At 42.1% G+C, this 26,993-nt stretch overlaps 1 protein-coding gene across 5 annotated transcripts in view; it reads right to left on the minus strand.

Moving 5' to 3' along the window:
* The window catches only part of LOC110987762 (uncharacterized), a 115,990-nt gene that overhangs the window by 42,937 nt on the left and 46,060 nt on the right, over positions 1 to 26,993 (minus strand). For all 5 annotated transcript variants that reach the window (XM_022250816.2, XM_022250850.2, XM_087136469.1 and 2 more), the window contains 2 exons: positions 26,886 to 26,981; positions 1,095 to 1,513 (listed from right to left, as the gene is read on the minus strand). In XM_022250816.2, coding sequence (XP_022106508.1) covers positions 1,095 to 1,513; positions 26,886 to 26,981 — 515 coding nt within the window. The remainder of the gene's footprint in view (positions 1 to 1,094; positions 1,514 to 26,885; positions 26,982 to 26,993) is intronic.

Below are 26,993 nucleotides of genomic sequence, written 5' to 3' on the forward strand. Positions count from 1 at the left end.
AGATCTTGAGGATAGTCGTTTCATATCTCATGCATATAAGCAACAACCAACTGCAATTTCTAAGCAGGACCTACATGCATAATTTGGTCGGCTTACATCAAGAGCTCATAGCGTTGACGTCACATTCTTTGGGTGACACCAGGACACGTTCAATATTAATGGTGGTGTCATGTTGAAACAGCCGCAGGGGTTGGATGGGAACGCCATGGATAATAGCCTGTGCCATTTCCCAGGGGTTCTGGGCCGCGTGGCGTATTTGGCCTCATGCATTTTTAAGGACCCTGCCCTCTTTTTTCTCTCCAGATAGTTTCTGTGCAAGCAGACCTGATCGGTAATGGCGTGATCATGCCAGGCTGCGAGACGGGTAAGACAACACCAGCGACACATTATTTTCTTTCCCGGAGGACTTCCCATTGCTGCGCATCTGTAAGGATCCAATCTATCGAAAAAATATTTCCTGCGCCAAAGGATTCACAGTCTAATTGAAGGGCCATTTTCTACAGCGCTGTATGGAAGTAGGGTAACGTGGCCGTGAGACTTAATACGGGGAGCGAGTCTCCAGAGGGCGCTCGTGGAAACCTCGTTCCCGTCTGTCTTCAAATCTTTGAAGGCAAAATATGTGTTCCGAAATCTGTTTCAGATCTGCAAGATTTCGGTCATTCTGTCGAGCAAAATCCACTCTGAAAAGAGCACTTCCTTCGGATAACTAAAAGCTGAAAGCGATAAGGCCTTGAATTGTTTGCATCCTTCCATTTGGAAACCACATGCAGGGATGCAAATCTACGTCAGTCGTAGATTTGACACTTTAGGGCAGTTTTCCCGTTGGAAAGTCGGGAGAAAGTATAATGGAAGTTTCTTATACATACATTATGTTAACACAGCGACTGCCGCTTGAGGGGGGGCTATAAAATAAATCCATTTTTAAACCAAAGCGAGCTAGCGCAGATGCCAGTCAAAATAATGTCGCGTCCGAAACGGGCTTCCAAAGCAATGGGTACGTCTTCTGTCAGTATGCTGCATAGGACGTATTTGCTTCTGGAGACCTGGACGTCAGCCCAAGCCACAAGATTCAGGCGCGGATATCACGGGCCTACCTTTCGCACACGTGAAGAATCCAACTCGCTATAATCCATAACGTGACAGTGAAGACCAAGAGCACTGTTCCCGGAAATATTGTCATTAGAGTTTTCAACACAAATCGTGTGTTGAAGTTGATCCGATTCAGGGCGCCTATGCTCCGGGAGGAGGCGTCCGTGAAGAGTTTGCTGTGCAACAGCATGACCCGGCAAATCAGGTAGAGCCGGAGGAACATGGGGATAGAGAGGAGGATGTCCACGTCGGCTATCGCCGTCCGAGGCTCGTGGGTGTAGGCAAACTCGGCCACCCATTCGAAAAAGTATCTGCCCGGCACCGGGTGGATGACACACACGAAGAGTTCGCAGGTGATGAGAGAGATTCGGGACCACGTCATCGCAATCCGCCATTCGTCCGCACAGTTGTCGACCAAGAAGAGCTACGAAAGCAAATAAGACAAAAAAAGTTACTTCGGCTGGCGAGCCACTGCAGCTATAGGAGTTCAAACTGGAAGGAAAATGTGATTGTCGGAGTTTGTAAAAAAACAATTAGCGGTTTTATCGGGCAAAAGATTGTTGCAGCACGCTTTTCTTTTTACAAATGAACATGGTGGCCAAGAATTGCATTTCTTAAAAAAGTGTTAGGGTGGCTGGATAAGAAATTATGGTTGCAGGCAAGTATAGGCCCCAAATTACCTGCGCGGACTTCACAATTTGCATGCCGTGAAATTCTCTGCCATCAGAGCATTTTGTGGTACTTGGACTGGATGGTTTGTAAAAACGAACGATGTAAGCTACCAGCAGGACTGCCTGCTTGTGGTTTTTGTTTCTTTGTTTTTAATATTGGTCAAAACACAACCCTCCAAATCACTCTATTTTTCAATGGAGGGTAGGCAAAGTGGCGGTGAACATCATGACTGTTTAAACCACGGGAAAGAAATATCTTCAAATGTCATAGGTTGAGCCGCTAAAAATTGAAAAGAAAATTAAAAGACGGCTACTTGAGCTTTAGTTTCATGTGTGTCTTGAACACCCGAGGAGATGCTGGGTATTTTTCCCGATTTTATTTTTTGAAATGAAAGTATTTATCACAGTTATCTATGGCAGCTTATTTACGGGCTTGCGACCTCATGATGAAGTGAGTGAAAGAAGTTGTGATGCGAAAGTAATGTGGTGTTAATAATTGGTCGCGGATCAATGTGGCAGCCAACGGTAGCGGTGAACAAACGTCTTAATAATTCAGCTGGGCACCGCCTTGACTAGACGCGAGATTTCAGTATGGTTGTGCAAACATCCTGGCGGCCGGAAGATTTCCCTTCGAATTCCTCGTCATACTGGCTAAGACAAAAGCACCCAGGACTGAAACGATCGCTACTCCGCGCGGCGCGCGCGCCCGGGATGCATATTCGGCATACCGTCTGTCGGGAAGGGGCCACGTGTTTGATTTCCCTTGGAATAAAGTGATGTCGCAAGCGGGAAGGTCAAACCTAAAATAATACAGTCTATACTTAGAAATACTTTGATACCCATAATCTGCCCATTAGGAATAATTGCTTGTTATCTTTACTTTCATATAACGGCGAAATGAGTTCTTGGTAATGCTAATACCAAGGACTACACGGATTTGCTTTGGGCGAACAAATTATTCTTACCACGTGAATGAAGCAAGTTCGTTAAGAAATTTCGTTGATGCGTTAAAAAAATGACACATGAAACATTGCTGCTGACTGGAGTGCGTTCTCGCACTCGTGGATACTCAATTAAATTTGGGTGATTTTCCGCTGCCACACGTTTCTCGCTTCTCACGAATCCAGTACGCAACTAAATTATTTACCGAGCAAAATTAGATTGCTCACTTAAATTAAAAAAAAAAGAAAAGACGACTTGGTTTAATGTACTAAAATTTCCCCTTACAACTAGCCACGCCATGCAGCTGGGTACCTTATACTTAAAGATTTTTTTCTCATCCACATGTCTTCAACATAGCTAGAGCACCAACCTGCCCACACAATGCCATCATTACCATGACAGTCACGCAATAATGTTGGACATGCCTCTCTCTGACGCTGAGTATAGCCCCTGGCCAAGGACCTGATACAAATGACTAATACCGCCCCAGACGGCGTGTACACACCTATATATTTTGTATTGAAGTTCCCCCAAGAGTGGCCAACAGCACGTACACTCCAGAGCCAAAGTGGTAGAGCGAAATAGAGCCATTGGTCATGATCTAAAAAAAGGCACACCCGAACAGCTACGTAACATGAACCATGCCATCCATGAGGCCGATTGGAAGTTAACTGTGACACACTATAATGAGATTGGTCGTAAAAAACATCCACCAAAAGGGACGGGCTCCATAACACATCTATCTACCAGGCTGTACATGTATCCGATTAATACTGAAGGGAAAATTTCAATTCAGAAAATGGTCGTTTCTCCAGATAACGGTATCTCATATTTTTTCACTTGAAGACTAAGGGCTTCTGCAGTCAAAGTCCGCTGATTGCTTTGATTTATGGCAATTTCAACTCTCTAATTTAAAGACAAATCCTTTGTCCCCTCTCCTCTTGTCTTTACAGTCTTCCTCTCTCCAGATACTTCAACCTGCATTTATGGATTCCATAATTTCATATATCTCCGACTCGGTGCGATGCCTCACTATCTTTAATGCCCTTTCGGCAAAAATGTCTATTTTTAGAAGGGATTTTTAGAATGGTCCTATTAAAAAAAATCAATTACAACTCAAACCGCTTGCGTCTTTTCCCATTGCTTCACTGCGGACGAACTCTCATTGTCCATCATGTCACTGACGATCATGAAAAACACACGAGACAAACAAATCGTGGAAATTAAAAAAAGGGACAAAGTTGATTATCCTCCCGCAGTTTTTAATTGAAAGTTTAAACGTCATAAACTGCAAAGGACTCTGCCAGCTTTCCACAAACAACTGGGACCACGGTAAATGGAACTGCTGATTGAAAACATTCTGATAATCGGCAAATGTTGGTACTGATGGCAAGTCCATTTGACCTTCCAACGAAAACCTACGAGCACATGACCAGTTAACGGTAGCCTGCCTGGATGTAACATAACCTCTAGGGTTGTGATGTTAAGTTTCAAACATTGGTACAGGAATGATCTCTACATTTTCAATAATTGACACACAGCATGCTTATATTGGGGTTGTAATTTATTACCGAGAATCCACCTCCGTATATCAGCAACGACACATACGACCTGGAACACGTGCTCTTGGAATGTTTGTTGGTTTGTAGAGTTTTGAATGACAAGATACACTTCATTGAGCACTGATAAGGCAACATTCTGCCTAAAACTAGGAAAATTTGGGGTCTCAATCTTTTGTTCTTCATTGTTTTTATTCCCCAAAATAGGAGGTTACTGTTGTAATATAAGATGTAAATTGCTTTCCGACTGAACTTGGAGCCGAGACAAGAAGCTATTGCACTCTCCCCTCTGTGGGAAAGAACGCAACTCGAAGACCCAATACGAATCAGCAAATCGCGCAATTACCCAAGCACCGATGAGTTCCGAGCGGTCTCAGACTTCAACCGGCGACTCTCAGCTTACCAAGCAGCGCTAGTCAGCCGTCAACTCGACCCGAGTTCCAGGTTCGCCTGCTGTGTAGCATGCTGATGGGTGCATACCGCTGGCCGCAGACCGTGACGTCATCGCCGACACGACGTCACTGCCGTAATGCCACAAAGTGCGTCCTGGACCCATCCTGGGTTACGGATGTAATTTCTGTGGTCCTTTTGAAAAGTGTTACCATTGTATTATTTACGCCGATCATGAGATAACTGGATACTTGAGAAGGTCCCCAGGAATGGCTGAAGCAATAAGCCGTCTGCTGTACCCAAACTAAAATTAATGTCCCCTCAAAGGCTAAACTCAACAAATTTACGGCCATTACGGGTTACGAGTCCCTATATGAGCGTTCAATAATCCTGTTCTTAGATAAATCTACAGTCATTTCTAAACCAACTCCTCCACATTCACTGTTACCCTTCACTTTCCACATGGAAGTTGCAAATCTATTCACTTCTCTGTGGGCTTATATAAAGTCTTCCCTTTATACACAGATTATGGAAGAAGTAATTATCGAGCCCACAATAATTTCTCTGGCTGTTACTACGTATACAAAAGTGCCCCCACTTTGTAGAACCTGCACGTCGATACTATAGGTGTTAGCTGGTATGTTGTCTCCCTACATACATGTCCAGGCACGGCCAAGTCAGCGAGCATGCTCAGTACTGCGCAAGAAATACATGTCTATTGCCGCCCATTAGTAACGGATAGTAAAACTGAAACTTCCCACATTTGAACTGAAGCATGATTAAAGTCGGTGACTTACACGAGCTTTTCATAGGTTAAAGTGCACTACTCAGGTCAAACCATTCACGAATTATTTCCCGCTAAATCAAATAAATACCAGCTTCCAAATATACCCAAACCACCCATGGGCAGGATTTCATGATATCGGCGTCTAGTTCCCGCCGCTCCGTTGTGCCTTCCTGCCATCGGACGTCAGGGCGTGCACTACGGGACCATACTGTGCTTTGATCAAATCCAGATGATTAGCTGGAAGCGAAAAGAAACGGCTGCCTTTGACCGCAACATATTGCGCAAGCCCCCATGTCTACCATAGACGAGTAAAAACAGCGATTTGGCGGGAAGGGAGAACCGACGCGCGAGTTGAGCACATTTCACACATGCACAACGTCTCCCTTCGACTCGCCATATCCTTGCTGCAGGTTTGACGTTGTTTCCTGCAAAATGATTCAAATTTCTACGTGAAGAACCGATTTCCCATCGAACCAGGAAGATGAACCCTGTTCTCTTCCGTGCAGTAGTGGTATCGTATTATCAAGGTGAAAGGAGTCCTTTTCGGAAGCGCTATACCCTGACACAAATTTACCGCCGTAACAGAAAGTTTTGAGCCACTGCACATGCTGAACTCGAGACACTTCGGGAACTATTATTTCATCACACCTAATTACCAATGGATGACACCCAATGGATGACAATTTTATTGACAATTTAAAATGATTTAGTTACCAGGAACTATAACCATCCAACGCCCACAACAATGAAGTTGTTCATCGGCGGTAAATCATAACCACGTATTTTGAAAAAGCACATTCCCGCCCAAGTCCTAAAATAACATACATCGTCTCCTGCTTGCAAATTCCTCGCCCTCGGTCACTGGCAACAGCCGGACTAATAATAGAATGTGGTATGGTCGGTATGACGTCATCAAGTGAGGAAACCCCGCCGAGGGGTTCACAGAGGCAGAGAGAGTGCGGGATAACACAATGATTCGCACTCAGAAATCTATGCAGCAAATTTCTGCCCTGTTGATGCTGGTGGCTCGGCCCGAGTAAATTTCAAAGGGGAACGCGGCGACTTTTGGTAACAGTATAATTCGTGTAGTTGCCAACACTGGCATTCTTGGTAATAGATCACAGACTGGGAGGGATGCGTCTATTTTATTACGCCGCTCTTACAGTTCAACTGGTATTTGTCTAAACCTCTGGGGGGTGAACTTTTGCGCGAACATGTCAATGACATTTGAAGTTGATTAAACCTATATGAATTGAAACTTAACAGAACTGTACACCACAGTCCCAGCGCTGTGCTGAAAGATTGACATCTGCTGCACCAGCTGAAGACATCTCGAAGTACTTGGTGCCACACAGCTGTCTATGCATCCTGTTAGAATCGGTCCCTTTTTTTAATCCCCCATAAGGTCATTGTACTCGATATTCGCTCTCAACATTCTTTAGATTTGTACTTTTTCTTCGACAGAGCTGCCCCACGCTGCGTTGTTACATTATTTGCACTTGAATCCGTTTGAAAAGATCTTCTCAACTCTGGCGTATGCCTATGGTACTTGAAGACGGACGAGCACTCTAACATGGGTATGATGATGTGAAATGCTAAATGTCACCGGAGAGGTATACACTCAGCGGGTCGAGACACGGCAGAGAGGATTGATCGTCTCGTTAGAGGAAAGTATTCCCCATTCGACAGAGACAATGATGACAGAGACTTACAGACAGTAATGGACGGCCTCACACCCAACATGGCGGGTGGAATGCCATAGGCAAAGCTGGGGAATCTTTGCTTGAGAACTTGTGTGTGTAGTCTCTGGAGCGCCTCTCCCATGCACCATGCATGCCCTGCCGAATCGGCTTGGAGACGGAGCCGCGATCGGGGTACGGAAACCAGACTGATCGGGTTATGTTAAACCTGACACCTCGTCTTCAACAAAGAGTCGAGGTTGGCACCCGTAAAAAAGGCCGAAAAATATTTGAGTGAATGCTCCTTTTTAAGCAAAACCTCTATTTTTGAGAAGAAAAAAAATTGGTATTTGCTTGCTAACATAATACATGTATTCTCGTATAGATCGAGAAAGATAGCAACGTTTGAGAAAAAACCTTGAACGCAAAAAGAAATAAAGACGGACCAATCACATTAATCAACTCGAAGGATAGTACAGGCCAAACCCTTCAAATCACATGAAAACCATAATGTAATGTGCATTCACTTCGTATGTGCTGGTATTATGGGTGTCACCAGGACTTCATAGGGGGCGTCAAATCACTTTTTTCCTTGGGGGAAAATTGCTTGGGGAAGCAATCATCAACAACAACCTTATAAAGTGGAGGGGGTGTCAACCTTTTTCCAGCAAACAGTGAATTTCCTCCCCTTTATCTCCTTTTACCCTTGCTTTTTATTTAAGTTTCTATTATTTTTTGGGGGGGTTACGCCCATTAACACCCCCATTAACACCTTACGACGGCAATGTCTGGTACCATAATGGAAATTTATCGCTCTTTATTGTGATTGTAAACTACATGAATGCCGTAATACCTTTTGTATTTATTTTGGCAATTTCCGTCGAAAGAAGCCCCGGCAATTCAAACTTCTCACCAATTATGCATCGTCCGATAATCGTTATGGTTGTAAACCTTCTGCCATTTGCAAGCCCTTAATGGCTTTATGTCTGTCATCCAGGCTTGGAAAAATTGGAGTTTTCAGGCTATTATTTCAAATATCAGGTTCATATTTATTGAGATTGACAATGTGTAATAACAGCCGCGATATCGCTCATGTAATTTCTCCGAGTGGTGCATGTGATTTATGATACAGGATTTCCCATGTCATTTCAATATGCCTCATCATTAGGTCAAATTCAACATTTATTTTACATACACACTGCCTCTCTCTTGCGATCTGCGGATGACATTTCCAAAAGAAGTCAGCCCTATTCGCTTACACACACTGGGACATTCAGCGAAAGTCGGTTTTACGGAGTTTTGAAAACTGGACGGCTGTTTCCTGGTAGATAACGTCCCAACTCTGAATATGTCTCGTCGCATCCCTTCCGGGTCCTACTACACAAAGGTCTAAATTTCAATGGAAGATTACTTCCCAACTTGCCTCTTTGGAAATATTGTCACACCTACCTAATTCCCTGGGTGTCTTGATGTAAAAATGATCAGATAATGATGGTGTGCCAACGCCAACCTGTCCATAAAGACACTTTTATATTCATATACTGTATCAAATTTTCCTTTACAAGCAAGTCGGAAGACACTGCAATGAGAAGCAACGTGAGAACTAAGCATCTCACTTGAATTTGAAGTAGATACCTTACCCAGAGTAGCTAATACTCGATAGATAAGACCAACTACCCCCCCTTCAAAAATATCAGCGGCAACAATTTTCGTATGGACATACCGGCAAGTGCTTGTCAGCGCAAGGCAACGATATATAGGCAATAAAATCATCTTTCCAAACGCAATGAAACATGGCCACTGGCAGTCTACATCACTCATGCTGTTCCAAAGTCTTGCGATGTGAAACGTGATCTTTCAGTCCACACGCTCTGTTCACATTCGGAAGCTTAGCCAACGTCGAATCCACACGGCCGTTTCCGCTTCACGAGCGCCAAATGACGAAGGGGAAAAGCTAGTACGCACCAAGAAAGTGTGCAAACGGCGAGCAGATATTTTTTTTAACATCATACAACACAAAAACACACTTCTGATCCCAACACGACGCCGCATGCATGAGTCGCAAGGCGTCGCAAGGCACCGAAGCCCTCGAAGCGCGCAATACGGCGCTCCTGCGGGCTAAGAAAATACAGGAAATTGCTACTAATTTGCAGGACACTTCAGACAGCGAATTCAATCAGGCTACGTGCAACATCAACGCGCTCTCGCCCGGAAAGCAATTACAGCTGGGCTCGCACGACGCAGCAGAGAGCTAAAATGAGACACATTCGCATGTGCCGAAGGGAAGAAATCAATGTTTTCTGTTTTCATGTTTGTGCAGTGTTTCAGAATCCCCTTGCAAGGTGTCTCGGAAAATTTTACCTGTATTATGTCTCTGAACGATAGGGCTATCCAATAGTGCTCGATGAGGCAAACAAACTATATGCCCAGGTGTTTATTAAAGGCAAGCAGTTCCCAGCCAGGATACCCCTTTAGCGACAGCAAATAGTCGGGATCTGCAAAAATCAGCCCAAATCGTTCCAAGATACATCGCTGTTTTGCCTTGCCCCGACATGACTAGGTATATAGCAAATGACAAAACTAACAAAATCTGATACTAATAAAAGGAAACAAACCATTTTTTTCTTGCAGCTTCAATTTGGTTACAGTAGTAGCAAAACAAGATGGCTGACCATGATGAAGCGCTATAGAAACACGGAAATTGAAAAGAAGCGAAGCATCTTCCGACAAAAAACAGTGTTTCTATTGTCAAAGAGGTTTTGGTTGTTAGAGTTCGAAATAATATACTGCTAAGTTCGTACCCAATTAGATATTGATCGAAAATGCCTACAAACTGAACAGATGTTAAGGAAACTTTATCTTTCCCCGTAGAATTCGATGGTTTTCAATATTTACTACTATTTGGCAAGATGTGTTCCCTGCATTTTATTTTCCACATCAAACAATTCACATTGATCGTTTTACCTTGGATTCAGAGCATTTTGGAAACCATCTCAAGGTTTTCCAAAACTACGCGCGCATGCACAGAACGGACAAAAGGGACCAGTTGCCGCCACCATGCGTCTCAGAGTCTCCCGTTTTGACTAAGGCATGCGCTCGCTGTCCATCTGATAAAGCTCTACGTTGTCTACCACAATCAAGTAGAAAAACGTTTCCAAATTCAAATAAATAATCTACATTAAATAGAGGGGATTTGGGGAGACCTGCCGACATGCCATACTCCTTCCTGAGGTCAGGCATTGCCACACAATAGATTGAAAGGTATTTAAATGAGCCTTCGGTTCACTTCATTTAATTTTTTAAAAAATCTATTGTGTGGTAATGCCTGACCTCAAGAAGGAGTACGGCAAGGTTGGCAGGTCTGCTTTGAGTTTTACAGCATTCACGGGTATGACGCGCAGCATATTCATGCTACTTCATGCACAGAACATAAACTTGACATGATTATCCCCCCCTCGAATAAAACGGTATTTAAAATAGGGCAATTTGTATTACTATGCATGCTTGCAGCCAACACTACAGAATGTCAAAGTCTAACTTCAATCCTTTCCGAGCTATCATTAATAATGCTTTACTCATGCCCTGCCTCTCTGCACTTTATTGGCAAAGCTATCAATCACGCCTTGTTCACTCGAACAGCAACGCCACACCAGCCCACCAAAAAGCAAATTTCAGAGAACCTCTGTAGAGGAGTTGTCGGCCGGGCTCTCGCCTCGTTGCCAGTGATGTAGGTCAGCCACATGACGGCCAACACCAGAATGGGTGATCTACTTTTTCTGTTCATACCGCCACACCGGATACACTATTGATTCTACTTCATTTCACGCGACTAAAAAAAATGCCCAATGAAAACATAGTAATACTAAATATCCTTTGGATCGGCCTGGTTATTGACGTATGTCAAGAGAGCCTGTTAATTAGAGATATCTGTGGGTTCATTCTGCATGGTACAGCTGAGAGGGAGGGGCGGAGTCTAAGGGATCGACAGACTTTGACAGCACAGCAAAAGTGGCCGGAAAACAAAGTATAGCACCAAAAGTGCAAGAGTTCGGCGTTTTGACCCGTGTCGGGAGTGAATTGGATCGGTCCATTAGCTTTGAGAAACAGGGAACACTATAACCAAGCTACCGGTAGTAGTGATGAAATATTCCTATCAACCAACAGCCATTTCTCATGCTATGCCAAAGGAACAACTCCTTGGCACATCTATTTATGGCGGACAATATCGACAATATCGAAACTAACGCCTCCGTACCATACAACTCCGTGACCTGAACATCCAAGAGGAAAACTACTAATTTCATGTAACACTCTTATCCTTGCCTTTCTTTGTCTACAGATTATACCCCTTGGGGTTCAGTTTGTTTCATTAAACCGTATATTTTATCTTTGATCTCTTCCCACCTCACGTCCCTTTATTGCTCAACCATGCCTTTTATGCAGTCCCCTTTGCCCCCTAATCCAGCCTCCGGCTTTCTTGACCTTTCCTTTTTTCCTCCTGCATTCGTCCATGCTTGGCTGATTCCCTGTTTGCTTGTTTGTCCTGTCTACTTGTTACTTTGCCTTTGAGAACGATTCTGCTAGGATCGAAACGTCAGGCCCTCCATATTTTGTGAAAAGTAGAACTAAAGCAGTGGGAAACCAAACCGCAGACAAACAAACAAACACACAACAGGCCAACGAAAAAAACCCCAAAAAACCCAGAGGTGTAAGAAACATGTTTTTTGGAAAATAGTTCAGTGGGGCAATTCCGATTAAAAACAATCGATCAAATTACAACTCTGTTCATAAACTAAGATAAAAATCCCTAAACGCCCGCAGTGTATAATGAAAAAAGAAGAAGAAGAAAAACAAAAGAATAACAGCTCGCTCCTCATGGGACGGTCTTTATAATTAACAGTGCTGTAAGTGAGCCTCAAAAGTATGGTTGAAACATTCTTTTAGCACTGCTGCTCGGGACAACTGCGATGTAGGTGAAACAAAAGCACGCCGCTAGCATTTGGAAAGCCAGGGGTGGCCAAGTGTACGACGCTAAATATATCTGACACGAATTCCTCATGTGCACAGGTTTAAAGGTGACAAATGACAGGCTAAATACCATGTAGGTCCATGTATTTCGATTGAGGCGTCGACATACTTTTAGGCATTCGAAGGCCGATTGCTCGACGTGTGGGTTCCGTAAGAAAAATAAATAAATCACACGAATATGAAAATGATGAAAAGTGACAATGGATTCTTTCAAGAACAAGGAACATTATTTACTTTAAGACCCAGAAAAAAACGGGTTACCAAAAGTAAAAACAGTTCACTAGAATAGCACACACACGAAATTACAACACAACCATTGCATGTACTGAATCCGTTAACCTAACCAGTAATTCACAGGCCGACACACTAACTTTGAAGTATAAATTTGATGAATTTGGAGAACAGTTGAGTGTGTTTTTCTAAATATCACCCCCTTCGACATGTTGTCAAACTTTTCTCTGACAAAACAGTCCTTGGACTTTTTATTTTTAATTCGCAAAGTAATTTCAGCATTACTTCCTCTCAAATTTCGATGCCGTGCGTCTGCGAGATTAAATGCCGTTTTCGTGGGTTTGAATCTGGTCTGCTTTGCTGCGACACTCTCTCTCGTTCGTACTTTTTACTGACAAGTAGAGACAGCTTATGCAACACAGTAGAATTTGACATTTTCCCAATACATCAACTTCGCAAAAACATAGTCTTTCTTGTAATGCCTTCTATTTGATTGCAATTTAAAATCAAATAATGCTGAGAGTACATGAAGATAATGGACCACTGCAGATAAAAGCTATTCTTGAGATCATGTACAGCTCTAAAACAGATTTATGCTCCATGCATTTTTAGAAACTATGTAGACTTCGTTCATGTGCTGCGAACTCTTTACCCTTTGGGTCCTGCTTGGGAGGCCTCAACCTGCAAAAATATGATAATAATTTCCGCCCACGTCCTTAATGCAATACAAGTTTACCACATCAGTCGTGCTCGGACAAAGGAAGGACTTGACGTCAGGCTGAAGTCTAGCAAGGTTTCCCATGAAGTAATAGGCCAAGGCTAAGATGCGGGAAATGAAGAGGCATTTTTCTTCGTAACTCAGTAAGTAACGTATTAAACCAATCTTGTAAGAAAATAGCACCTTGGACAGAGAATGTTGGCAAGTAAAATGCATTAATAAAATATTTATTATTTGTCACAAGCAAGCTTGGTTTACTTTAATTATCCCTTTAACTATTGACGGCGTAAGGGTTTCGCTTTACGCCGCTTGATATGTACTCTTAACAATTAATTCTTCACAAAAGCCAAGATTTACCTGTATTTCTGTGTAAATGAGAATTACAACTTGACTGAAACTACAACATTTGATTAAGAAACTATTCTAATCATTTGAGAAGCCTGATTTAAGCGCTCCAAATCACACAATCGATCGATCGAAACATCAAACACAACTATCATTTAATCATGCACTTAAAAAAACCCTAAAATAGGCCCAATCTGCTTCGTCGTTGGCACGTGCACAACACAATGGGATGACGTCAACGTTCTGCTTTGGCTAACACCTGTCCTGGTGTCTGTAATCCACCGTGAACTTCCAATCTTTTGTCCCCTGAATCAAAGGGAACGGTTCATTCACTCCTTACAAGGACAAAGCGGGATGCGAGTCATTCTTTTGGGGTGCTGGGGATGCAATGACAGTGATGACGTCACGGCAATTGCCAAATTCGCCTTCGACGGATCAAAATTGGGCTTTTTTTAAAGACAGATATTTATATTTAGAGATAACTTCGTCTAAACAAATCACCATAATTTGGAACACCTCAGAGGGTTTGGGGTTAATGAATAAATTAATCTGTTACTGAATCACTGCTTATTGAGAAATGGCACCAATTTATTTATTTCTTCACTCTCTTTACCATCATGGCTCCAAAATACCAAGCCCATAACGTGTTCCTTTACAGGGTCCTGACGTTGGGGTACCAACTCGTCTCTGTGGCGTAACTGGGATATACTTTGCAAGGGGCACTTGGGGGCGCCTCATTTTCTGAAGTGGGTACTAAAATGGGTTTGGTCACAGTTAAAACTATGGCCAAGACGGACTAACAACAGACTGATTTATTTTCCTTCAATAATTTTTAGAGTGTGGGGGAAGGGCACACGGGCGGGCAAGGGCCTCCGTAGGATGGGGAGGCGTGCCTCCGTGCTCCCATGCCCGCTTAGTTACACCACTTGCTCGTTCGAATATCCGACACTGTATTTCTGTACTTTTTAGTTAGTACGTACGCGTCCACATTCTTCCATTCTTCGAAAAAAGGACAGGTTTCTTACTATCCCTACAGAGCGTTGTGACATAGCGATGGATGAGCACGCTGTAATTAATTCGTGCCTCTCAAAAAATCACCATCCATCTTCAGTGGAAGCCTTTCCGATATGTCTCTCACAATGACAGGCCCACTAATGACGGGTCGTACATCCCCTTTCCCTTATGCCAACAGCTACTCTTGTCACAGCAGGGGCACGGGAGAGCTTGTGCGTGACGGATCTCGATACCAGCCGCGCTGCAGATGGTGAAGATGTCAGGGTCATGGTGAAAAACCGGTAGTCCAAAGTTCGAGAGAGTACCAAAGACGCTAGGTTTATCAAACTGCACAAAGCCTCTGGAAAACTGACCTTCCGGTCAAACGTCGAGGATAATCATGCTTTACGGAATTAAAGTCCAGAACAAATAAATGCAAAAAAAAACACAAACTATTAAAACAAGCCTTTAAACAAAGCAAAAAGCAAATCGAGAAGAGGACAAGAGTATCATTTTCAACGTTTGTAGTCCAGACATGGCAAAATAATGGGACGAAAAAAATCACTCTCCCGCCAAAGTTAACAGTGGTCTTGAATTTTTTTTTTCATTAACCGTTAGCTGTGTAATTAAAGGCTGTGACTTCTTTGCACATACGTGAGCCGCTGAGATGCGACTTGTGGTTGATTTCGCTTGTGGCCTATTTACATAGGTTTTACGTCGTTAATACATGCCATGGTCAAGCAGGTGGCATTGGCTGGCAATGCAATTAGCACCGTCGAACTGCGGCAACCCAAACGCACATATGCAGCAAGGTATGAGACGGAGAGAACCCCCCCTGCTTTGTGTTGGTCATTGTCTCGCAGGAATCTGGGAAATTCCTTTCAGACAGCTTGGGGGATGTGTTAAGTAACAATAGTCTGGAATGTGTATAGGGATTGGACATGTTGGGGGGGGGTACCTCGGTCTCATTTCTTGCTGGGTATACAAACGCAAGGTCAGGTGCCCGACTATTTAAAGTGATGCTTCCAAAACTGGATGCACTTAGGGGTGCAGACCACTAATTCAAGTGAGAGTTTCTAGCCAGCTCATTTGCATTAAAAGTCCCCCCCCCAGTATCTTTAGAAAAAGGAGGTTGTTTTTGCCCCCAAAATGGTGAGATTGTGTAAATCCTTGCCAGGATCAACTCACTGGGTCTTTGAGCTTTCATACGAGAGCAGAATGGCTAAAAACTACGGTTGAAAAATGGTCCTAAGTACCCGAGAAAGTTGAGGGTTGCCACTTGAACAATGGCTGCAATCAGACTTCGGAAAAATCACATTTTGGGGGGTGATTTTGTTTTTTGAGAATAATTAAAATGTAATCGGTTAACCCACAAAAAATTGAAAAGAAATTGAAAGACTAGTGACCAGACAAGAATTCCATTTGTGTTTCAGAAATCTCAGGGATGTTGGCGTGCATGCTATTGGGCCCTGAACGGTGCTGATTTTACACTGCTTTAAATGGGGCTTGAATTAGTGGACTGTACCCTTAGAGGCTTGCGTGACTTGACACAACACCGTGGACTTGATGAGTGAATGATTTGGTTAAAATATCAGGGTTAGCGGATTTTTTACATAACTTTTTAACGGGGATTTCTTACTTCAAATCATTTTTAATTTGAGAGAAGGCAGCATTTTTTTTCGAAATCATGCCAAGTTAGCCGTATGGGTATTAGTTTCCTTTTATTCCTTTCCGTTACAAAAATAAATTTGAATTTGATTAGGCAAAAATGAAAATACAGGCAGTATTTGCCAGTATTTTAATTTAAAAAATCTGAAATGTTTCTTGAAATGAGTGACTTCATAAAAGATTTATATTCCAGCACTTTCAAATATACATATGAAATACGATGGATCAACCCATCGCAAGAGCTTTAGATAGCCGTGTTTAGTTGTGTAATATAATAAAAAAGGTTTTTACCAGCTGTCTTATATATGCACGCTTTACCATCGCTTATTAGCGCTGTTTTCTCTGCATATGATTCAAAAGTATGGTTACGAGGCACTGCACTCGACCAGACCTGTAGCCAGCATACATGATGAATTAGGAAGCACTCCGACATGTCAATTCATTTCAGCGGCCCTGAATCTTCACATTCTTTACCAGACAATCGCTCATCCATCAACAAAGAGCCGATCTCAAATTAATCAGTGTGGCTTCAAGTCCAAGAGTAAACAGCTTGACATGTCGAACAGCATTACTGAACTTCCTTCGAAGGACCTGCTCACACACAAATTGGGTTGTTTGGCGCCCTTTCTGGTATTCTGTCGCCAGAGGGCGTTTTGGTTGCAACACGTTAAGCGTGCACTGATAATTCTTCCATGTGGCGGAGCGGTATGACATTAATGTATTATCATCGCCATATTGATAACGATGTTCGTGAACATGGCGACGATTCGACTGGCATCTGGCATCAATCACAAGAACCACCAAGATGTCTGTCTGAACATTATAATTCAAAGCACATCGTCCAACAAGACGATAGCGGTCGAGAATGCGTTAATACAATGTAGGAAGGTATTTCAGAAAGATTTGAACAGGAAAAAGTTGATATCCCTGTATGTTTTTATGTGTCCATATTTTCCAAAGGATTGGTTGTTTGCCAGGATATTAAACCCTACTTCACGGACAGTAGTAAAGCACTGGTGACAATGGGTTTCTATTTTTCCTGTTTTCTCAATGACTTGTGTTCACACTATCAAGGCCTTGCTCATGTCGAAAATCAAAGTGATTTCCGGAGCTTCTGTAGGGAATTCGATTCTTTACATTCAAAAGACTATTTTTTCCACAAAGAGCCATACATGTATCTTCACACTAACCACAGTGTTGGTCCAATTGTCCTGACCAAAAATGTCTACGATGTCTACAGGACAGCATAGGGGTTGCCTATTTGCGAGTTGAGCCCGAGCAGGCAAAATACGTGGGTAAAGCACCAAATGTATACAGTGTGCGTCGGGTTATAGACTCATAAGTTTGCTTACATGTATTATTCAATAACAAAAATGAATGTGCAAATGCCTAGACGCACACTGTCCCCCTTCCAAGGTGTTACACACCTTTATTGGCCCATGTCTTCATTAAATTTCACGTGCATGCTGCCGGGCAACCCAGGAAGAGAAAAAAATCGCGCGCGCCAATTTTGCCGACCGCATTTCGGAGGCCAAATAAACAGACTTCGTTTTTGTTGTTCGCATGTGACGGGCCCGAGATAAGGAATAGAAAGGGATGCAGAGCAAAGCGTTTAAGTGTCCCAAGACTCCTACAACACATCTGATGTCTGATTCCGTCACAAAGATTACTGATAAATTCTTCAACTTAAGCTTAAAAACTGAAGAGTTCTTATTTTATAAACATGTGGTCGAAAGTAGATGGGCATGAAATTCTCTCCTCGATATCTTATACTAGTTTTGATTTAAATTTCAGATGTTATATCTTGTGTTGGTATTTCAGTAAGGGTCATGTCACGTCACTCTTTTCATGGGTACACGTATTTCTTAAGTTTTTTTTTTAATTGTTGACGAAAAGGAAACTAAATGAAAAGCTTTGGCAGCTTCATCACAGAAATAGAAACCAAATCTGGTTGAATAAATTAAAAACTGATTTAAAATATACGGGTAGTAACCTGGACACTTATTAGTGAAAAAGAAACCCTTTCAGAATGATAACATGGCGCACAACACACATTTCTACACGGGTTGAAATTCAACTTCGGTGTACCTTCTGTGGTGCAAAAAGACGATCAAGTGAACTGCGGCTACAATCTCACAAACTGTATTGAAGACAGTCTTTCACAGTTTGAAAAAAATCTAGTGTGACGTGCATTGTCTTGTTTCATATAACGATACAATCTCTTTCGGGAGAAAAAGGACGGCACTGTTGTAAAAAAAATCCCTGCATTTTGGGGGAAAAATTGCCATTATACCGTACGACCGACTTTAAGGCACAACCTTGTGAATATAGGCTCCCTTAATTCACACAAACGAGGCTCTGGAAAGAAAAGCCACAAACCAACTGTTGCTTCGGAGGGGGGGGGCAATATTACTACCTGTCAGTAAAGCCAAATAAGGTAACGCGTATATGAGGAGAGCTCTACCACTGTACCAGGTAATTTGATACTTTCACAGTTTCTGATGTATGGAATAAATAAGTAAAAATTAGCATATAGCCAAATCAGATTAATTCGGTCTTTACAATTTTCTTGATTCGTACTTATACTGGCAAGCAATTTTGTCGTCATTTTACTCCTTTTTTCAGCAAATGAAAAAATTACATATATATTCTGCACCCTATCCCAAATTAAAAGTATATCCTGTTAAACAGTGAAACAATTCCGCTTGTAATCATTACCCACACCCAATTCATTTGTCCAGGCAAATGAGGCGAAGGCCACGCAAATGTCTCTACTCTCTCTCTCTCTCTCTCTGTTGTATGCAAATAAAAGGTCAGCCTCGTCTAAGGGTTCAAAGTGAGAATTTTTGACCAGCTCATTTGCATTAAAAGTGCCCCCACATTATCTTTGGAAAAAGGAGATTGTTTGGCCCCCAAAATGGTGAGATTGTTTAAATTGTTGCCAGGATCAACTCCCTGGGTCGTTGAGCTTTCATATGAGAGCAGAAGGGCTAAAAACTACAGTTGAAAAATGGTCCTAAGTGCCCGAGAAGTTGAGGGTTGCCACTTGAAAAATGGCTGGAATCAGACTTCGGAAAATCACTTTTTTTGGGGGGGGGTGATTTTGTTTTGTGGGAATAATTAAAAATGTAATTGGTTAACCCATAAAAAATTGAAAAGAAATTGAAAGATAAGTGACAAGACAAGAATTTCATTTGTGCTTCAGAAATCTCAGGGATGTTGGCGTGCATGCTATTGGGCCCTGAACGGTGCTGATTTTACACTATTTTCAATGGGGCTTGAATTAGTGGACCGGACCCCTTACGGGATCTTTCAATAAACCATTCGGATATTTGTTGTACCACACTGTGGCTGTTGAATACATGGCATTTGATTCGTTGCACTGAGTAAGACGCTTCCTGTTGTTTTTGTGTTGGTTTTGTTCATGAGTGCTCTGCCTACAAGTACATGCAGAAAGCACACACAAGGAACAGCCTTGATGGGAATTAAAGAGTACAAAGTAGTTGAAACAATTTATCGTTGGCCTGAGACTTAATGACTGACGCTAAGTTAATTTTGCAATGCCACAAAATTGTATATACGATTTGGTTATGGATAATGAGCAAACCTAGGCTAGTACAAATAGACAAAAGTACTTTCTAATAAAGAGAATGGGGCCAATATGAATTAACCATTTCCTTCTGTAGATAACTCGAGATCATCTACGACTGTCTGTTGTGATTTTTTCATGTTTAATCAACTTTTTTTTCTATCCTTATTCTCACGGGAACCGGATTGACCTACTCCAACCACGAAAATGCACAAGCGCTGGGGAAAGAGCACAGTGGGATAATCAGAGTAAGGAAATTGCTTCGCCGTTTGCAAGGCTCGGAGAGAATTAAAAACCGAGTGTAGAGCTTCAGTCTCCGCGAGTGAGATTGGCAACGGGCCCGTTGGACGTTGAGGATTACTGGAGGTTCCATTATGGTCCGGGTCGAGAACAATGGAGCATCCTGGGAGAGCGGATAGATATACCTCGGAAATTATGCCCGTCAAGTTTGTAAAAGGGGGGGGGGGGAATAACCCCAGAGTCAACAACCTGCATCAACGCTGTCAACGAGAGATAGTGACCAATTTCTGTAATAAAAGCTAAGCATGGCGATCCTTCCTTTCTGTGTAAAATTCCAGTGAACGAAGATCAGTTATAATTGAACTGCTTAAATTAACTTGGAATTGGGCTACACCAAACACCACATCAGGTACAACCGGCTGTCAGTTTATGATTTTATCTAACTGAAAATATCACTGAACCAAGCAGGCAACGACTGAATTGCAAATTTCCAATATTTAAAGGGCTTTGTGTATATTTAATGATTAGTCAAGGATTCTCTAAATAACCATTACCGGATTTGCCTTCCTTAATGAAAGTTAGGAGTAAAACAGAACCCACTTGTTCCCTGTGGTGAGGCTTTATTTCTGCACTTCAAGATGAGTATTATTTTACAATGCATCCCAATGCATACTAGGAAATTGTCATGATTATTTCATTAATTTAGTAATCAGCCTGAAAGCCTTGTGCTCTGCATTCATGCCGCCCTATATGGCCGATGGAATGACGTCATCGGCACAAAGAAAAAAAAAAGATCGATGATCTTGATTGGAACAAACGCTCAGAGGAATTTGGATGATACTGTTTCCATAGTTACGAGCGATTGCCATGGGAACCGAGCCTTGCATAGAAAACGCCAGCTATTAACGAAGTGGATGATGGTGAAAGTCCTTCCTACCGTAATTTTTTTGATGGATCATGTGAGATATTTCAATCCGAAGGGGACATGACTATATTACCTTTTGAGCATAAGCCGACCAGGAGATGTTTTCTTAGGCATTATTTTCGCACGTCACACCGTGTTTTTTGTAAGTGTGGGCTTAAACGCATAGTGCGTTCAATTCAAGTACTCTTTTGGTCGATGACAAAAATCTACACACGTCCCTGTAAGCCAACCTTCTCACAAAGATGGCTTTTCTTGCGGAGAATGAGTATAAAGTTGACTTTTCACTAGCTGATAAATGGAAATGTTTCTTGTCACCTGCACCGTCACTGATTATAAAAATGACTGATCATTAAGACTCATACTGAGTGCTGTGACTGATTACGTTACCTGCTGGGGAATATTGCCTAAAACTAAAGACATCATAGTTCAAGAAGTCCGTGCCAGCAAGCTGCGTTTGCAGTAGCCATTACAAATTTATCGCTAATATCTAAGCCGTGATATAATAAATTCTCGCTTTTTAATCTATCGAGTTCTTTTGAATAATGAAAACAGCATCTGGTGCCTAATTATATGGCTAAGAATACTCGCAAATTGAAACGCTGATTTCAAATCGATCACTACCCGAGATATTACATATAACTGCAAATGGGCGGGTGAGTTATTAGTAGGCCCCTACAAAGACTCAACTACAAATATACACACAGTGCCTCATTCAAAATAACTACCACTGGGAAACCGACAGCCGTGTTATAGTTACAATACGTTCTTTGATGCTAATTTGAAAAGCTGAGAATCGATATTTAATAAGCATCCCACTCGCAATACCTTACATCACTGTTTAACGGTGACAACCCTGTGCCTTGTATTGCCATTTATGACAGGAGGCTTGGTAACAAAGGTCTACATGCAGGTATTTCATAGTACACTTTAACACATAAATTGGTTCACATCGAACTCAAGTACAGTGACTGTGGGACCACTTTGTGCGATTTGGGATGTATCGATTTTTCCACCAAATAATTCGATATGCAAATAATGAACAGAGATGTTTGATCAATTGCTCAGTGGGCTAAGCTCTGTAATACAGTAGTTACAATTAAAAAATAATGTAAAATGATACAAGTAATAATCTGACTACGCATTGGTTTATCAATCAACGATAACACAGTACTAAATCCGTCGTTACAGGACACTGCGTTGCTGATTGGTCAATAATTATAGTTATCGTTTTGAATAAACTCTCACTTGTAGATGTGGACATTGTTTTTCAATTCAAGAGAGGTCAATTTACGCTCTCCTGTATCTAGCTGGTGTACACTATACGCAGTTAATGTTAGTGGATTTGTCACGCCCCAACTACAGCATCCCAGCTAGAGTGCTATAATTGGGCTGGCCCAACTACAGCACAGTGGTCCAGTGTGCATGTGGCCAGCATGTGCCAAAGTCATATTGTTTACAATGTCATGTCATAGATGAAGTGCCACATTTTAGGTGAATTGTGTCAAGTGTGTAAGATGCATAAACTTGAAAAGGTTGAGAAAATTTTCTACAGAAATTGGTCAACAACAGTTGGGCCAGCCCAACTGTAGCACTACAGTTGGGACTGTCCGAGCTATAGTTGGGACTTATGCTATAGTTGGGGCGTAACAGTTTCACCTTGTACCCATCAACCCTTCAAAACCCCACAGGGAGTCATTACAACCTGTCGGGGAACCACAGCAGCGGTTGAGGGATGACATAAGTTGGTAGTGCAAAACAGACATCTTCCACACGCGCTGGCAAAAATAAGATGCTGTATAGATTTCTGAAAATCATTTAAGTAGCGCAAATGGGATTTTGTGTGGGCGTTCAGTGTGGCTTCCAGAACAGGTGGTAAAATGGTATAAACAAACCATGAAAAGGACGGAAACTTGTGTTTCATTTCACTGATAACGTTCTCTTTCATTTTAACTGGACGCGGTTCCGGGCCGGTAATAAACCATATTCTCATTTTTAAAGGGGTATCTCTTTTAAATATACTGCTTTGAAAATATTTTGAAATCTTCATATTTGGAGACTTCTTTTTCAAACCTTTTCTTTGAAATATTTATTTACTTTGATTTACTTTATTTTTTCTTGGGGGATATTAAAACAACATGAAAAGGGTTAAATGGGTCAATGGTCGTCAAATTTGGCCATTTGTCGTTAATTGGCAACTAGTAACAACTCGTACCTCTAAATGTCGTACATAAATTAGCACGGGCAAACAGAGCTTGCATCAAACCCGTAAATTGGTACATGCAACAGTCGTACATTTGCTGATTGTATTATAATAGCATGCCCAGCAATAACATGTACAACGCAACAACCTCAGCGCGGGGCTGGTCCGATGCCTAGGCTGACGGGCAGGGATGGGCGCACTAAATAATGCATGAACGGCTCGCCTCCCTGTGCTAATTGTCATATTAAAATTTAAGCGAAAACAGCCGTGTATAGTTAGCGCCTTCATCCTGTCAGTCAACGGCTATAGCCGTTCGTAATTAAGCACTGTTAGTTTCTACGCAAAGAGACCGTTATGATGTGCCCCCCCAGCCTTTGCAAACTTGCAAACGATGGGGATGGATGAAAAGAATAAAATAGGCAAGTCTGGTATGCCCCCATTAGCCCTGCGGATGTATACAAAATGCAACCAATATATAACAGACAATTGGCAATTGACGTTACCAATTCGAAATAATTCTGACACGGCTAAAACAAAACGCTTTCTTTTTAACTATTATATAGACGATTCTTCTTTCATTGTTTTCTCGGGTGATCAAAATTCAGTTTTTGAATTACCAGACGCCAGATCAAATACTCCAGAGGTAAAAAGAGGCACTGTTAGAATTTTACCACTGCCAGGAAAAGAAATAGACGGGCAGCACGACAACGACGACGGGGACATTAGCTTGTTAAAAGTCTGATGACACCAAACTAATGTTTTATAGATTGAACCATCACACAGCTATCATGTACAGTAGGTCTATGCATAATTCAGTACCCGTATATTAGGATGACCCATATCGCTGGAGTATACTTTAACGAGTTTTGTCTCATCGAACACTGCACACACGTCATGCTACCAAGTACAACTCGCACTGCGCAATAATACAAAAGTAACCTCGTCTAAAGAAAAGAAAAATCAACAAGGAAGCACAACAGTAGCAATGATATTCAACGTACCCGTCCTTGGATACATCCGCGTAAATACCATATTCAAAACTAATTGATCTTGGCACCTTGTCAGCGAATATGCTGCCGAAAATAAACATCGGTCATATGCGGAATAGCCCAGGGGTATTCGACAGACTAGTATACAGAATAATAGGGGTATCTCGTGAATATTTCAACTCCAGTATATCAGTACATATACGCGGTATCCCCTTCCTCGCGGGGAATACGCTGATGCCGCGCCACTGACAAATTCCGTGGTTCACTTGTTGGTTAATGGTCCCATTTAATGGCCTCTCTTATTATAGGTGATAACATTGGGGCAAATTGCCCACTATCTGCTTTGTTTCTCAACAAGTTCGTTAAATGGCTCTGACGAGTAGCCAGTGTTTCTTCTGCAAGCAACTTAGGTTTTGTTTTTTCGCGGAGAGAAGGGCGCGGGGCAATCTTCCCCTCGTCTTGAGCGCTTCGCGAGAGAACACACGCGAGAGATATGAGAATCAGACACCCAGTGTCAACTTGTGTCTTAGGGGTATACGAGGTACATCAGCGCGGACTGACATTTCCACCGGCTTTAAGAACAGACTCAACAATAGGGGGGGGGTGAGTTCTGAAATCAATGTCTTTTGCCTGAGTGACATTAACGATCTTCCTCGACATATCTTTAGAAAAGTCAATGATACCGCTTGGACGTTGCAGGCAATGAAAACTACAAGGATAGGCTACTAAAGGTGTAAACGATTCCTATTAGCAGACTCTTTAATGAATTTGGGAAATTAACGCAAGAATCCGGCGGCCAACCAATACCAGATCTGTCGTGAACAAAATACAATTTCGGCCCTTGCGCAGAAATTTGCTACAGGTGGTTAATGCGCTGACTCGAGAGTGAAGACTTTGATTTTCATGGGCATTCAGTATGTAATGAACACCAAGGAATGCCCTTTCAAAAAGTCTTGATTGGTTACCGGGAAGGCATTCCATTCTCCCTCTCAAAACTTGGACATTTTTTCCCCGGAAAATGATAATAATCAGCAGTTCAGGAGAAGGTCAGGTGCATGGCTCCACCGCTGATCAGATCATACTCTGAGCGGCTTTACCAAAATATTAATAACGTCCATTATTAACCGGCCGGGACTGAGACGCGAGCAATGCCACTTCAGTTCCCCATAACACCCTGTGACAGCCCACAAGAAGCTCTCGAGTCCCGTCGGCTCGGCGTGATCAGAGCAGGCCTTGTCGCCGTGCGCCTCCCAAGCGCCCTGGGCAGAATAAAAAAACTTCAACTCCGGTTCAACTTCTTCATCGGTAATACTGACTTGGAAATGGCGCGCTGCCAGGTACAAGTAAAGGAGAGGGACTGAAAAAAATAAACAACAGGGCGACCTGATAAAAATGGCGAAAGTGAAATTAATTTGCTACATTAAGAATAAACTGCACACTATTCAAGTTGGAAGTTATGAAAGCCTTGAGAAGGAGAACATAGAATGTGTATTTGTTTTTTTAATATAGACTTTTTAGCATGTGGGAAACTTGTGCCTAAAGATATTCAGTGATTAGCTTATATACTTTTTATCAACTATGTCTATAGCTGTTCCCCATTGACAATACATGTATAAGTTGTACATCAAGCGTGTTCAAAAGCAAATCAAAAACTTATTTTCACAACTAAAAACAATAGTCATTGATTGCACAGCAAAGACATCTACTCACCTGAGAGAGCCTTGCCCATTGTTTTCGTTGTCTAATTTTTTATCTTGCGCGAAAGAAACGTTTCATGTCACATTACTCGGGCGATAAATGTTTACGGAAGTTTGTCCGCACTCAAGCCACATGCAACAGCAGCTGGAGGAGGTGTTAGTCATCCGGCACGGCGTGGTGTCTCAACAACGCCTTTCTCACGTGACGCATTTTCCCGTTTGAATCGATGGAAAGCCCCGCCACATTCTCACACAAGCTGCAACCCAACACCTTAATGACCATTTATTACTTCCACGTGTTTGCAAGACACCCATCAAGGCGACGCAGCCGATACTGTCTATCGTATTGATGAAAAAGGCATAGCATTTTTTTTTCAATAAAATGAAGTGATATATATAGACGGTACTTTCTCTCCCCTCCAAAATAGTCCAGCGACGAACAACATATCGAAAAAGCTGGGGTGGGTTACATATCACAAACAAAAAACGCTGTAAGCATTATAAGCAGCGTAAATGAGTACAAAAACCCAATGAAATGACTTTGGCTGTTCTCATAATGCTGCTAACTTCCTGTAATTAAAGTATTTTTGCGCTGCATATTCCAGTATGTTTCACTACACTAAATTTTATGATTTCGTCATGGTCTGCAAAATTTCTGAATATAGTTTTCATTATATGGTCTCAGTGCCAATATCACATGATTTTTTTTCCGTGTTAGACATTCAACAACCGACCCGTATTTCATGCTCTCTTGAAAAACGAAATAAATATCGCGGATTATCCCCTGTAACACATTACCGGAGAGTTGTGTATTTCTTGAAACAGAACATAACTAGCTTTTTGATCTACACTACACACTAAGACTAAGATGCGTTAACAGTTTGGAACCATTGTCGCTAGGCATGCACCCGACTTAAATTTGGCACTTTATCTTAATACTTCATACTTGGAGTGTCGTGCCAAAAGCATATTCTTGAAATTCTGATTAAAAGGCATCATCGCTCATGGGACAACGTTAAAATGGCCCGACACCTGACGCCTTCATAACAGCGCACTTGGAATTATTCCTGGAAAAGGAAAATCCAACGGGGGCCCTTTTTCGGAAACCTGTTCGATGATAACAACATTAAATGTTGATGACTCACCTGTATCTCTCTGGCGTGGTATAATACAATTAGGACGAGCAGAACAATCGTAGAGAAACTGATGAAGGCTTTCAGTATGTAGGAATATACAGATTCCTGCAGCAAGTG

Source organism: Acanthaster planci, linkage group LG05, assembly GCF_054643075.1.
Source record: "Acanthaster planci isolate LZ-2023a linkage group LG05, COTS_SCS, whole genome shotgun sequence".
NCBI classification, from domain to species: Eukaryota; Metazoa; Echinodermata; class Asteroidea; order Valvatida; family Acanthasteridae; genus Acanthaster; species Acanthaster planci.